Here is a 15,701-nt window from a genome sequence, read left to right on the forward strand (position 1 = left end):
CTCTCTCTGCCCCTCCCCCGTTCATGCTCTGTCTCTCTCTGTCCCAAAAATAAATAAAAAACGTTGAAAAAAAATTAAAAAAAAAAAAGAAAAGAAAACTTAAAATCATATGTGTGTCAGGAATTTTATTTTGATTAGCCAGGGCTGTCCTAGATGAAGTCCAGCATTTTGCTTTCTATCTCGAAGCTTGTCACACATGCTCTCTGAGGACCTTCAGTCCCCTGTGGGTTCAGCCCACCCCGCTTTCATTTTGGCACACCTGTTGGAAACCCTCTCACCTCACTCTTCCCTAACCCAGTCTCTGGAACTGCACTACAAGCTTGAGATGTTTCTGCCCACCATCCTATCAAGTAATATCTCCTCTTTTATTTAAACAGATTCTTACTTCCCACCTCTTTTATGAAATTTTGTGTCTTTTAATGACAACAGCACAGCTCCTGGAGGCCAGGCACGATGCTTGCTGTGGCACACAGTCCTAAATAATGTCAGCACATAGCCCTAAAACGATATGTGGAATGACGTCAACAGGAACGCATAGATGAAACTGATGCTCTCCTGCCCTCAGACCCAGAAGGACTATCTACTTGCAAACACCCCTCCGAGAAAAGATTTAAATGCAGTGCTCATATAACACAAGTCTTCCGGCTTGGAAACTTGAAACCGCCTGATTCCATATTAAACATTTCCCCTCTCCCACACTTTTTATTTTCCCTCGTATTTCCCTGACTACCTTACAAACTCCATTTGTCTTTGTAGTCCCTTTTCCTTTGCTGACACAGTATTAAATGCCGTGTGTGTGTGTGTGTGTGTGTGTGCGCGCGCGTGCGTGCACTTTATATATATATATATTTTTTTTCATATAGACATATATGCATATATAAATGCCATAAATATGTATATCCCCATTCATTTCTCACAATAATGTACATACCATTATTGTTCCTATTGAAAGCTTAGGAAACTTAGGCACAGGGAAGTTCAGTAACTTACCTGATGTTAGATAGATAGTAAGTGAAGAAGCAGAATTTGAACCCACGCTGCCGAACTCTAGAGCCAGAGTCCTTAACTGCCAGGTTATCCTGTCTCAGGGAGAGTATACACAAACACCAAGGCCCATGTAAGCTTGAAGCTGCTAGGGCCATCTGGTGCCAAGTGAGAGAAGCACCCTACCCCCAAATGAATCCTATGCAGGAAACGGAGAGTTGAAGGGAGACAGAGAGGAAGAGAGAGAGAGAATGAGAGACAGTATGAGAGAGATATGATTATTTTATTGTTTTTGTTTATTTATTTAAATCCTTGGGAGAATACAAAGCTAGAAACTAACTTTGGTCTTTCTAATTATACAAGGACATAGAGTCTTTTGTCATTTATAGTTATGTGTTCTTAACCAGAAGGTTAACCCACAATTGTATACAAAGTTCTTTGCATATAACTTTAAAAGAACCATAAAATAATGTATAGGCCTATCTCTAGGAAGAATCTCAAAAGAGACCTTGATTCTACCTAAGTGTCATGTATATAATAGCATCTCAGTCAAGTCTCCTCAGCTAACATAAGGTGGGACACTTACAGCAAGGCAGTTGCCATGTGGCTAGCTTATGCTAACATGGGTCTATCCCTGGAGCTATACTTCTATGAAGCAGATACACTAGTTCTTATATTAAGCCAGGTGCCACAGTGCCTAAAATCCCTTCATAAAAAAAAATTATTAATTATAACTTCTAATCATCTTTTAATTTTTTTTTCAACATTTATTTATTTTTGGGACAGAGAGAGACAGAGCATGAACAGGGGAGGGGCAGAGAGAGAGGGAGACACAGAATCAGAAACAGGCTCCAGGCTCTGAGCCATCAGCCCAGAGCCCGATGCGGGGCTCGAACTCCCAGACCGCGAGATCGTGACCTGGCTGAAGTCGGACGCTTAACCGACTGCGCCACCCAGGAGCCCCTTTAATCATCTTTTAAAATGCAGAGTGAGTTCTTACAAAATTAAAAATGCATGCTTGAAACGTAAGTGCCCATCAATGGATGAATGGGTAAAGAAATTGAATACACTATATACAACAGAATATTATTCAGTCATAAAAAAGAAGGAAATCCTGCCACTTGTGACAATGTGGATGGATCTTGAGGGCATCATGCTAAGTGAAATAAGTCAGAGAAAAACAACTACCGTATGATCTCACTTACACGTGAAATCTAAAAAAAGAAAAGAAAAAGAAAAAAAAGAGAAAAATGAAATTTATAAGTAAAAAGAACAGATTGGTGGTTGCCAGAACCTGGGGGTAGGGAGTGAGTGAAATGGGTAAAGGGGGTCAAAAGGCACAAACTTCCAGTTATAAAATAAATGAATCCTGGGGATGTAACGTATATCATGGTGACTACAGTTAATAGTACTGTATTGCATATTTGAAAGTTGCTAAGAGAGTAGATCTTAAAAGTTCTCAGCACAAGAAAACAAATTTGTAGCTATGTATGGTGTTGGATGTTAACTAGACTTATTGTGGTGATCATTTTGCAATATATACAAATATCGAATTATTATGTTATATACCCAACACTAACATAATATTATATCAATTACATCTCAATCAAAAAAAAAAAAAAAGGAAAACGCACACTTATGGCATCTCTTTCTCCAAATCTCACTAGAATGATGGCTTCTCAGTCCTGGTTCTGTTTGTCTTCAGACCCATTTTCTTGTTCCCTTGTTCTGTCCTGCTTTATTATGCAAAAAGACTGCCTTCTGCTAGGCTGGGTTTCCTAGGTTTCCACGGTTTAGCAAATAGAAGCACTGGTGGGAGACTGAAGACTGGGGAGAAATGAGAAAGTAGAGGATTTTTCTCTCTGTCTGTCTGCCTCAGGTAGTGAGCCTGGCAATGGCTGGGCTTCCAGCTACAACTAGACAGATCTACTATGGTTCCAGCTTCACCAGGTAACCCTGGCCCTTGGGCTCAGGTAATACCACCATCTCCCTTGGCTCTCAGCCTGGGGTAACAGAATTGATCATTTACAAAGTTAAAAAAAGGAAAAGAAAAAGAAAAAAAAAATCTCTGTAAAGGATGAGTTTGGAAATACGTTTTCATTCCACAATGAAAAGAATTAGACAGAAACAGAATCCAAAAAGAAAAGACTAAACTCCAAGAAGTAAAAATTTAGTTTGCTATACTTCTGCACATGAGATATTGTTGAAAATGAGCCATTTCCATACTCAGGTTAATTCAGAGTACTGCCTTTTAAGTAATATTATCCAAGGATAGGCAAAAACAGCCCACAAAACAACTCTGAAGGAAGTGAGGTTTGGCATGGTGTATGTCATCTCCCACTTTGACAATGCCTACAACAATTTAGAATCCAGTGCCCCTGATGTCATTAAGGAAGGTGACATGTTAAAATTACCAATGCTGCATGGTTTCATATGTTATCTCTTACAGTTTACAGTTTATCTTATTTAGAAATGTAGTCATCTCCTGTACAATATAATGGTGAAGTGATTTCAGCATTTAGTCTGTCCTATCTATTCCCTGTCACTTCTGTGTTAGTACCCAGTGAGATAGGCTGCCAATCTTTGCATATTCTACTTCTGTTGCAAAGTCAGTTGCATGTTATTTTGGACTTTCAGTTTACTCTATGATTGTGTCTTTATTCAATATACTTTTTATTGCTATACAGGTCAAATATCATCCCATATCAAATTCCCTTCTTCTTCAGGGCACCTGGATGAATTATATTTTCCCTCCCCTCTGAAGTTAGACAACAGCATGTGACTAATTCCAATCAATGAATGCTATTTTCAAAATATCCATGTAACAAAAAAGATGTAAAGCCCCAGTTACTTGGCACATCCATTTCAAGAAGTATTCTATTCAAACCCAGTACCATGAAATAATATAATTTTTGAAACTTACTGTGATGAAATTCCTACTAACTCATCAGACTGTGAGCTCTTTAGGACAGAGCTCGCCTGGAACCCACAGGCACTAGATACTTAATAAGTAAACGAATGAATGATTGTGTGACTGAATGAGTGACCATAATTTCAGTATCATATCTTATTTAAATCATTCTTATTTCTCCTCTGTGCTCATTCGAACACGTCACCAATTTAGGAAGTTAACCTTTAAAAAAACCAGTTTATTCCTCAGTGAGGCTAGAAACAATATTCTGGCTTTTCAAAGGTTGGCATGCAGTCTAAGAAGGAAATGCCAGTGCGTTTTGCTTTCTGTTTCTGAACACTGTAAAAAGATGGGCCAGGGAGTGCATGCAATTTTACATTTGAATGTAATTGTGGTTTTCTTTCTCTGTTTGGGTTTGGTGACTTGAGGCTGTAATGGACTGAATGTTTGTGTCCCCCCAGATTCATATATTGGACCCCTAACCCCAGTGTGATGTTATTTGGAAATGGGGCCTTTGGGGAGGTAGTTAGGTTTAGGTGATGTCACGATATTAGACTCGGTGGAGTGCTGATAATGGGGTTAGTACTCTGATAAGCAGAGGGAAAGATATCAGAGCTGCCTCTCTCCCTCAAGTGAAGACACAACAAGGAGGTGGCTGTTTACAAGTCAGGAAGAGGGCCCTTACCAAGAATCAAATGGACTGGCACTTTGATCTTGGACTTTCCAGCCCCAGAATTATAATAAATGTCTGTTGCTTTAGCCATCCAGTCTATAGTATTTTGTTATAGCTGCTCAAGCTAAGACAGGGCCAAATTCTCATCTTCTCTCATTTAGAAATGCAATATTATTTGCATGTCACAGCCTTGCTTTCAGTAGGCAGCTTAAGATTCTGCTGCCTCTTTAGGGAAATTAAGCAACATGTCCATTCAATGATCAGCCTGACTCTTCAAGTATTTTCTAACTTCGGCAGTGAGGGTCTGTTCAACCACCATTGGTTGCAAGGCACTGTTTGCTGTTGAGCTCCAACGTAGGTACGCTGCTCTTAGGTTTGACACAATGCAAATAAATGGAAACTTTCACTAAACTCTAACAGCTTCTAATTTAAAAAATAGAGAGCTCAGTAATTCAGCCACAGATCTATTTTTAAAAATGCTCTAGATCATAGTAAAACCCATATGAATTTTTTCCACTTTTTTCACATGGTAAATAGAATTATTACATTGCCCTGATTTGCATCTTCCTTTAAGAGCAAATGCATTTTCCTAGAAATATGGCATTTTGCATTGGCAAACGGTTGCCACTTTAAACACTATTTAAGAAGTTTACTTGAAATTTCGTCTTTTTTTTTAAAAACATTTATTTATTTTTGAGACAGAGAGAGACAGAGCATGAACGGGGGAGGGTCAGAGAGAGGGAGACACAGAATCCGAAACAGGCTCCAGGCTCTGAGCTGTCAGCACAGAGCCCGACACGGGGCTCGAACTCACAGACTGCGAGATCATGACCTGAGCCAAAGTCGGACGTTTAACCTACTGAGCCACCCAGGCGCCTTGAAATTTTGAAGTCTCACATCAAAATGCTGACTATTAAGTAGCAATCTGTTATATGCAATGCCTAATGAAAGTCTGCTGTCATAATTCACTGAAGTTCAGTTTTTACATCATTTTGGTAAATTTATCCCGCTTACCAGCTTAGCCACAAATCATACCTAATGGTTGTCATGTGAGGTCAGTAAAATATCATATACCTTCTGATGACCTCTTTCCAAAAATGCTTTTCCCTATTCACATTTTATCTGTCAAATAGCATTTTCCTTAAGAAGTAAATATAAATGCCATTATTGGGAGAAGCTACTGGCCTAGGACAAGTTCTAGCATTTAGTGTTCTGACATCTTAATTTGGATATCAGCCAAAGTCAATAAAACTTGTTCATGCAGAACCTTACCTGGTTTTCACCACATCGAGGGGGTGCATCAGGCAAATTTCTACAAGACCTGAAAGACGATAAAGAAAAGTCCAATAAACACTTATGTAAACACTGGTTCTTGTTTCCTTGACCCCATTGATTTCTCAAGTATGAAGATTCAAATAAAACTTGGGGCTTTGGAAATGGCAGCTCGTAGTCAGAGACTAGTAGCAAAAGACAAAAGTATGAGTGCTCTGGCACAAGCATGGAGGTGGGGCTGTAGGGGAAAGAAAATGCAAAAGGAATCAGATGTCCAAAATTCCAATCATCTAGGCAGGAACTATTGTGTACCATTCCAGTCCAATAAATAAATATATGTCAAAGGAAAGGAGGAAAGAAAAGAAGGAAAGAAGGGAGAGAAGCTTGGTTTCAGCACTTCTACTGCCACTCACTAACATGACAAATCATAGCCTCAATCTCAGTGTGCATGAAATAAAGATAATGATGTCTTTTATCTCCCTGGGTAGGTATAAGGATCCAATGCATATTTAATACATTAATATTAATAATATAGAGATCTCTCTTAATAGAGAATATATATATTAAGTGTTCTTTGCATGCTAGACAGTATTCTAAGCAGTGCCTAGTTTATCTCATTTGATCTTCACAAGAGCTTGCTGGGTAGCAGGTATTATTATTCCCATTTTACAGATGAGATCATTGAGGCACACAAGGTTAACAACTTGTCTAAGACCTCACAGCTAAGAAGTATGCAGTAACCTCATAAAAAGCCCATGATCTTAACCATTGCACACTTAGAATTTCTATACCTTCTTGCAAATCCATTGTAAAGCCCTCCTGCTGTCTAACTGAGCAGAGAAGACTGCTCAGTTACAAACTACTGGCATGTAACAATAGTAGCAGTAAAAATAGTATTATGTACTAGCGGTAGTAAAAATAATGACGGCAGCGATGGTCATTTAACACACAGTATCACAGGTATGCAAAACTACTAAGCAAGGTGAGTATGTATTATCTTCATCTTTACTTGAATATAAGCAAACAGAGGTTGACAGTGTTGGTTGATTTGCCCAAAAGCCATATTATTTGTGGGTAGTTTCTTAAACACAGACCACTTACCACTCTTTCCATTTGCAAACTAACTCAATTTGAGCTTAGCTGTGCTTTTGTTCACCTTCCCCATTCCATATTTATATATACAAATGTCTCTTACTCCCCATACTGGTAAGGTCCAGTTAGCCCAAAGTTCTTACGTATTGACCCAAAACAACTGTCTTCCTTTGGCTGAAACTAACAGGATCCAATATTAATGCCTGTGCCACAGGTTTCCCAGCAGGAATGCTCTTTAGTGGTTGGTAACCAAATCACTGACCCAATCAGTCCCATTGTCTAGAGATGGGAGGAGAACGATGTAGGACAGCAGAGGCAACAGAATTGCTAGGCACAATAGTAAAGCCACTGGGCACTGTTTTAACTTCAGAATAAGATCTGTTACTCAGGATTGCATGGGTGGGTTTCTTACTTACAACCAGGAAAGTCTCAGTACATTTCCTCTTGCTTTAAAATTCACATTCACCTTGAAGTAAGAATCAGGTGACCAGAGTTCTCATCCTGGTGCCTTCAGGGAATGAAAACTTACCCCTGAGGACATCAGTACCTTACCTATAAAGGGAAAAGTTAAATGGTCTATCGTACCTTTAAGGTACTATATGTTTTACTTATAATTCTAACTTAAATGTTATTACATTAGCTAGAAAAGGATAAAGCTCTAATTTCATAAATAGGATTTACCCTGGAAATGGAGACGTATAAAATATAGTTCTTACCAAGCAAGAAGCTTCTATTAAGTGCACTTATGTGCCTCTCATGAGCATAAGGTAGTAAGATACTCAGAATCAGTTTAGCAAAGCAAGGACACAGTTTCTCCTGCTAACGTGGCATTAGAAAAGAAGCAACATGTTAAACACCAAATAGCACTAGTTGATATATTTCTCAAAAAATTTACCACAGGAACTAACAATCCCAACAACTTATTAAAACCAGTAACAGAATTCATAGAATCTATTCACATTTATCTATACCTATTTGCAAAATGTTCCTCGTTTCCTGTTTGCTAATGGGCATTTCTGGTAGTAAGTAGGTAACTACCTTAGATTGTTATAGTTTTCTGGTTACTTAAAATTCTTTTCCAACCTCTAGTATGCACTGAAACATTCATTTTATCCAACAAGCTTACATTGGTTGTCTTTTATGTGTCTGGCATTGAGGATAGAGTCTAGTGAAGGGAATGGACACACAAGAACAAACAATAATGCACGGGAGGAGGTGCAATGGTCAGAGTTTATGGGAACACAGCAGAGAGAGGCTCCTGATCTGGCCTGGGGTTGGGTGAGAGGTGGAAAGGGATTCGAGGCCGAAAGAGGACAGAATGAGCATCAGGCATGGAGGAGACACTGCATACAAAAAGAAGGAAAGAGGAAAGAACAAGACAAGCATTGCAGTAGCTGAGGGTTGAAGGCAGGACATGGCAAGAGATGAGGCTGTAAGTGTATAGGTCAGGGTCAGATTCATGTTCAGGCACTTGTAATTCATCCTACAGGCCATAAAATGCCAGTGAAAGATACTCTAAAAAAATAGCTCTTTGGTTGTTTTTTCTTATTTCTTAATGTATCCATGTTCATTGAAGACATTCTGAGGGATTTTATTTTATTTTAATTTTGAGAGAGAGAGAGACAGACAGACAGACAGAAAGAGTGCAGGAGCGTGAGCAGGGGAGGGGCAGAGAGAGAGGGAGAAAGAATTCCAAGTAGGCTGTGCTCTGGGAGGACAGAGCCTGCAGTGGAGCTCAAACTCACAAACAGTGAGATCATGACCTGAACCAAAATCAAGAGTTGGACGCTTAACTGACTGAGCCACCGCCACCCAGGCACGCCTATTTTATTTTATTTTATTTTTAAAGTAGGCTTCATGTCCAGAGTGGAGCCCAACACAGCGCTTGAACTCACGACCTTGAGATCAAGACCTCAGCTGAGATCAAGAGTCAGATGCTCAACTGACTGAGCCACGCAGGTGGCCCATATTGAGAGATTTTAAGAAGTGAGATATTAGCCTCTGTTAACATGCTCTCCCAACAATCTAATAATATGTCTACTAATCCTCACACTGTTCCCAATCACACATTCACATACAAACATGAGCACTGAGGCTCCAACTGCTACCCTTTGGTTACCAGTAAAAGCATCATCTCTCATCAGAGCATAGATGGCCCAATGTCTCATGTACCTGTAATGCCCATCTATACAGCTACCTACTAAACTGTAACTTGGCCAATAGGAAAGTAGGACTTAAATTATCAAATGTAATTTGTCCAGAATCTCTTGGTTGTTCATTCATTGTCATCTTTAATCAAAACAAGTAATCTTGAAGAATTCAAGTGAGCAGCAAAATGCATCATAAGCAGAAAGGACAGATATGTTGGCAATGATATGGAAGTTTTGGTTTTCAATCAGAGTTCAGAGTTAAATCCAGATTGACTCAGGGTGAGAATGGCTGGTTGTTGGGTTGTTGTCCTCTGCTGGGTAGCTAGGGGCTGTGAGATTCTGATAATTATTGATGGAAATAACCATAAAAGTAGAACAAGATGAATCATGTTGTCATAGGCCTAGATGTGACCCCTGGAAACTGAACTGTACTGTGTACTATTTGGCAATTCTATTATCTAGGATGAAGTCATTATCTAAATAATGGGTTAGAGGACAGAGATTTAATGATTTCTCTTTTCTCATAAAACTCAAAGTTTAACATAGACAAGAAGGTGACTTTGAAATTGCCAACTCAAGACACACGAGTCTGAAAACAAATGAGACCTAGAAGTTTTGCTCTCACAACTTAGCATTTATTAAACTCACCAGCCACAGATGAACACAAAATAAAAAGGTTCAATCTCCTCTATCAATGCATAATACAAAAATGGTATTGCTAACTATCAACCATGGAACCAATTTTCTTGGGAAAAAAAGGTTATAACTTCATGATATTTGAGAAGGAATATGAAAAAGAAGTGAGAACCTACATAATTATAGATTTAGACCAGAGCTTTCCTTATAACTCTTTCTGGTTGTTTTTCAAATTAAATTATGTGCTTGATCTTCAAACCAGAAAAATAGACGCTTTAGAGATAAAATATCTTCAAGATAGGTTTATTTTTAAATGTATTGGACTATCTGCATCTTTTATTCATTTTGTGGATAAAAAGCATAATCAGAACTTAACCAAAATACAGTAAAAATGTATAAAAACATGTTTAAAAAGTACATTTTCCAAATAACATGCTATATATAAGGAAGTTCAAGATATTTCATTTGTTATTTTTGAGGTAATTGCTTATTTATCACAGTAACAAGCTAGCAAGAATTGCTATTAGATTTATTTAAATTAGATAAAAGACTAATTTTATAAGGCCAGAATTTATGAAAATTAAGAAAGCCCAAAGCAGGTTGATATTGTGAATTTATCATATTGTAAATGTTTTCATTGTTCTTACAGACCCATGCCACTTCAGTGACCATGACCATTTCTGTATGATTCAAATGAAACTGGTAATGTGACCCAGTCATGAGCACAGAAAGGTATGGGCTAGCCCCTGAACCTTACCTTGGGGTTTCCCCTAACTGCTCCCTTCTTTCAACTGGCTTACATACATTGATTTCACCTGAGCCAGTATTGCTGGAAAAGGACTAACATGACCTTGTCGTAAACCGTCTCCCAGCCTCCATTTTTTTTTCTGAATAGGACTCTTGGCCTATTTAACCACAAAACTGTACTGAACATGTACCCCATCCTCTTCGTCAGATTTAACCTGAGCCCACATCTTTTCCTAAGAAGAGTACAGACACTATCATACAGTGATTTAATCATGATTGGTAAAAGAACAGTTTCTTCTCAGTGTTCAATTCTCTGGGCCTTTCCTTTTTCTCTGAAATGTCCTGTAAAGACACACACACACACACACACACACACACACACACACACACACACACACACACACACACACACTTCTTCCAAGAATCCTACTTCCCTTCAGATCTCAATTTGGGCAACCATCTTACCAGAAATCCTCAGGCAAGGACTGTTAGTTGTCCCCTAATATTCATCCCCTCCTTCTTCTTCCTGGCTGCCCAGAATAAATATTGCATTTTCCAGCCTCTCTTGCTGGTAGGCATTACCATGTGAGCAAGTTCTGGCCAATGGGGTATAAGTGAAAGTGGTTTGTGCACTTGAATACTTGAGCTTCTGAGAAGACTTCTAAAAATAGGGAGGCTGTTCCTTTCCTCCCTTTTCCTCCTTTCTACTGATGGAATGTGAACCTAGGGTTGGAGCAGGTATCTTGGACAATGAGGTGACTTTGGGCACACAACACAGCAACAGGACAGAGGCAGTCTCTAAATCATGGAGATCTGATCTATCTACCTCCAGGAATCCATGTTGGAGAGAAACGTCCATTTCTTTTAAACTACTGCTATTTGGGTTTTCTGCCATTGTACCTGAACCTGAATCTAACTGATATGCATGCCCTTTGTTGTGCTCCCACAGTACCTTGAACTTGTGTTATTACATGGCACTGCAACTGTGTTTTCTTGCCTAAAAGCTTCAGGGGGACAGAGACTCCACCTGCCTTATTCACCTTTGCATCCCATCACTTTGCATAATGGCTGGCACTCAGCAAGCTCTATAAAAATTTGTTGAATAAATAAATTAAAGCTGATTAGGGTTACTGCCTCTGCCATTATCTCAGGTAATTCTCAAGATAAACTGAACTGACAGCTATTTATTCTACATTTATATCATTAGTTTGAGTATTACACAAATAAGCAAGTAAGGACAAGAAATGTTGGTAAAAATTATATGAAATAAAGCACATTAAGTACTTGAATACAAAATTGCAATATTGTTCATCACATGCTCAGATGTTCAGCTACATAAAGAAGGCAACCAATCAGCACCTGATTGATTGACAAATAATTCTTGAGGGCTGTGTACATGCTAGGTGCTGTGCTAGGTGCTGGGGACAAAGCCTGAAGCACCATCAAGGGTGCCTAAAAGGCTGAAGAATTTCAAAGGTGGGCACAGGTACGACACATTGAGAAGGGCTTTCCAGGTAAAGGGAAGACATTGAGAGAGAATAGCAATCTGCATAAAACTGTTCCAGGCCCAGGGATTTAGTGCTGCTATTTACAATGCAAAATATTGCTATTTAATTTCTGTATCTAGTCTTGCATAAACCTTTACTTTTATCCCAAATTGACAACTGTCTTCAAGGAACTATATCATGGTTCTTATAAAACAAATGACAGAAAATACAGACACATATTTAACAAGTTTAAAGTAAAATTGTAATTCATCTGTAGTTTGAGTGTGCTTTATATTTGAAATTACTTGTCCTTGGTCACGAATCTGACTTCTGTAAGGTAGAGACACTTAAAAAATTACATATATATATATATATATCAATGTATCTATTTCCAGGAGGCAGTGTCTACAGTTCTCACCTACTTGCCCACGACCACCAACAGATACCTCATCTCAACGATAGCCTTTTTCCTGAGAGCTGGAAGTAGAAGAATCACATAGACGGCATCACTTTCCAGAAAGGATGGGATTGTTCTTTTTCATTCTAGAGATTTAAATGCTTACAACATAAAGCAAAAGATCTTTTTTTTCCCCCAACCCCTTTACATCCTGGGCCACAGAAAAGAGACATTGGAAAGTGTCCTGCTACATTGATGGACTGATGACCACAGGACATATTTGACCCCTACTGACTCCTAATGGAATCCCAAAGTACAGAAACCTAGAATGCATCCCTGTGCTTTCCTTCCTGGCCCACCTCTGCTCTCACTCGTGAACAGTGTTGCAATGGGCTTCAGTAACCTTTTTAGCAACGGGATGGGAGAATGTGGAAGACAAACTGGGTCCCTGAAAGTAGATTCAAACAGAGATTATTAAAGGCAGTGTTGAGTGATCTTTCAGTTAAAGGTCTTAATTTTAACTATAAACAATGTTTTTATACATTAATCTGTTCTAAGAAACATTACAGAACAGAGTATTCTAAATTTACTCTGCCATCTTATCACCAAGTCAAGTCACTATTATCTTTCTCTATGATTCCATTATATATACCAGTTATCAAATATTTAACATTATCAATTATGTTACAATTCTATTACATATATCAAGAATAGCATTTATCATACCAAACTATGCCTAGCAATGTACAGAAATATGTAATGGCCTTTTTATGCTTCTCCCCTACCCCCTACCAGCCATTGTAGTATTCAGCTCCAGATATTATAGTCTATGTGAAGGGCATCTCCTGGACTTGTGAAAATGCGTAGTCAAATACAAACCACAGTTCTTTGCGAAGAGGGAGTATTGCCTTTATCGGCCCACTGAGTAAACAGCATCAAATACATGAAAGTCATTCAAGAAGTTCTCTACACTCACTCCCTTGGTGATCTCACTCCAACCCATGGTTTTAATCACCATCTATGTGCTAACAACTTGTCAATTTACATTTTGAGTCTAGACTTCTCTTTCAAATCTAGACTTAAGTATTTGATTGCCTATTTGGCATCTGTGCTTCAATATCTAACAGACCTCTTAAAATTCACATGCCTAAAACTAGACTCTGGACCCTCTTCCTTCCCACCCCTACTAAAACAAAACAAAACAAAACAAAACAAAACAAAACAAAACAAAACAAAACAAAACAAAACACAAAGCAAAACCAATCTGCTCAACCTTAGACTCACTGTGGACTCCTCTTTCTCTCAAAATCCTATTCCAACCTATCAGGAAATCCCATTGGCTCTACTTCAAAATATATCCAGACTTCTACCTTCTCTCACTTCCTCTACTGCGCCTACTCTGGTCCAAGTCATGATCATCATTTCTCAGCTGATTAACTGCAACACCTCATTAACAGGTCTCCCTCCATCCACCTTTGACCCCTTCCATCTGTTTTCACCCAGCAGTCTGAATGATCCTTTTAAAGTGGAAGTTATTTCATGCCATTCCTCTGGTTAGCAATGGTTCCCCATGTCTCCCAGAGAAAAGCCATATGCAATCCTGGCCTGCATTCCTTCTCTCACCAATTTTCTTTCTACTCTCTCCCTCACTTTTTCCACTCGGCTACACTGACCTCTTCACTATTTCCCAAACTTGCAAGGACTACTTCAGCTTTCGGTCTTTGCACTTCCCATCCCCTCTGCCTGGAATGCTCTTCCCCCAGTCTCTACTTGGCCAACTACCTTCACGTGGTCAATGAGTAACCCTGACCACTCAACAGAGAAGCCTGCTCCTCCTTACCCCAGCACTAATAAAACTCTTCATGCTGGTCTGTTTCTTTTTCTATAGGCTGTATCAACTTCTAACAGAGTACATTAATTACTTATTATATTTATTGTTTTATATCTGTCTCCCCCAGTAGAATATAAGCTTCACCAGGGCAGAGATCTTTATCTGTATTGTCCACTGATATGCACTAAGTACCTAAAACATGCCTGACACCTAGAAGTTGCTCAGTAAATATTTGCTGAAAAAAGAAATCCCATTATATAAAATCTACAATGATAAGATTCCTTTTTAGTGATATATAGAAGATAAAGTTTTAAGAATTTAGTGTACAGAATGAGAACTCAGTCAGTCATTCAAGGAATCAATGATAATGCTTTAAACAGGGAGTCTGCTGGTAGGTTCCGAGTCCACACCTATCCCTAAGTAGAACTGGATTATTCCAAAGATAATTTTGGCAAGTAACATTTTATGAAACAGAAAACATTTCAACGTCTCTGTGAACTACAAAGGAATAGCAATGCAGACAAAGGACTGAGGCAGTCAAATCCCCAAGATGTCAGTTATGAGCAAAATCTATGTTTTCCTTTTATCAAACCAAAACTCTTTGCATTGTTCTACAGTCCCTTCCTTAGCATTTTCAACTTAAATCTAAGACTTCTCTTTTGTTCTCTCAATTTCTAACCCTGTTTTAACCATTACCCTAAATGATTTTGTATAATATGTTTAACTCTTGAAAATATAAATGAATCTTTTTATTTTTTTTAAAAGAACCACAGAGGAATAAATGGTTTCAAACTGTGCAAATTTTAAATTCAAAAATAGAACAGCTACAGACAGAACTGATATTTTTTCATCTACTCTACTAGTCAAGCAAATCATTACAACATCCTATTTGATAGCCTGCCCAGAAAATGTGGTAGCCCTACTGAATTATAAGCAATGTGAGACTCATAAAGGGAAATCAAATATATTATGCTTTCCCCTAATAACAGTTAAGGCATACTACCTTTGTGGCACAGTAAATTAATATTATGCACACTGAATTGGCCAAATAGGCAATGTGATTTGGCAGGTTTGAAAGATGCTGTTAAAAGTTATGCTCTTGGGCAAGCCACAGCCTTTCTTGAAAAATCTGGAAGTGAATATTTTGAAGTTTACTGTTAGCATGTATCTTTCTAAAGAAACTAACACAAGCAAGGCTTGTTAGCACATATCTAAATGAAGTACAACACTTTTCTTAGTGCATATCCCTTGTTCATATAGAGTTTATTATCTGAGTTAAGAATTTAGAAAAATATATTTTAGAGGTATAGTATATGTATATATTATGATCCAGAAATCATAGTAGATTCAGCATATACAAAGGATGAAGAAAAGTTGAGGCAGAGTTTAAAAACAAGTGAGTTTTTTTAAATCACCCTTTGTATGCAAAGAAAGATTATGAAAAATTATGAAACTAATGAAAATCTCACTTACAAACAAAGTTTTTATATTAACTTTTTAAACTCCATTTCAGCTCAATGT

At 38.3% G+C, this 15,701-nt stretch overlaps 1 protein-coding gene across 5 annotated transcripts in view; it reads right to left on the minus strand.

The window, feature by feature from the left end:
* The window catches only part of SLC25A21 (solute carrier family 25 member 21), a 492,785-nt gene that overhangs the window by 188,247 nt on the left and 288,837 nt on the right, over nt 1–15,701 (minus strand). For all 5 annotated transcript variants that reach the window (XM_045059821.1, XM_045059820.1, XM_019832945.3 and 2 more), the window contains one exon: nt 5,841–5,889. In XM_045059821.1, coding sequence (XP_044915756.1) covers nt 5,841–5,889 — 49 coding nt within the window. The remainder of the gene's footprint in view (nt 1–5,840; nt 5,890–15,701) is intronic.

This window comes from Felis catus, chromosome B3, assembly GCF_018350175.1.
Source record: "Felis catus isolate Fca126 chromosome B3, F.catus_Fca126_mat1.0, whole genome shotgun sequence".
Taxonomy (NCBI): Eukaryota; Metazoa; Chordata; class Mammalia; order Carnivora; family Felidae; genus Felis; species Felis catus.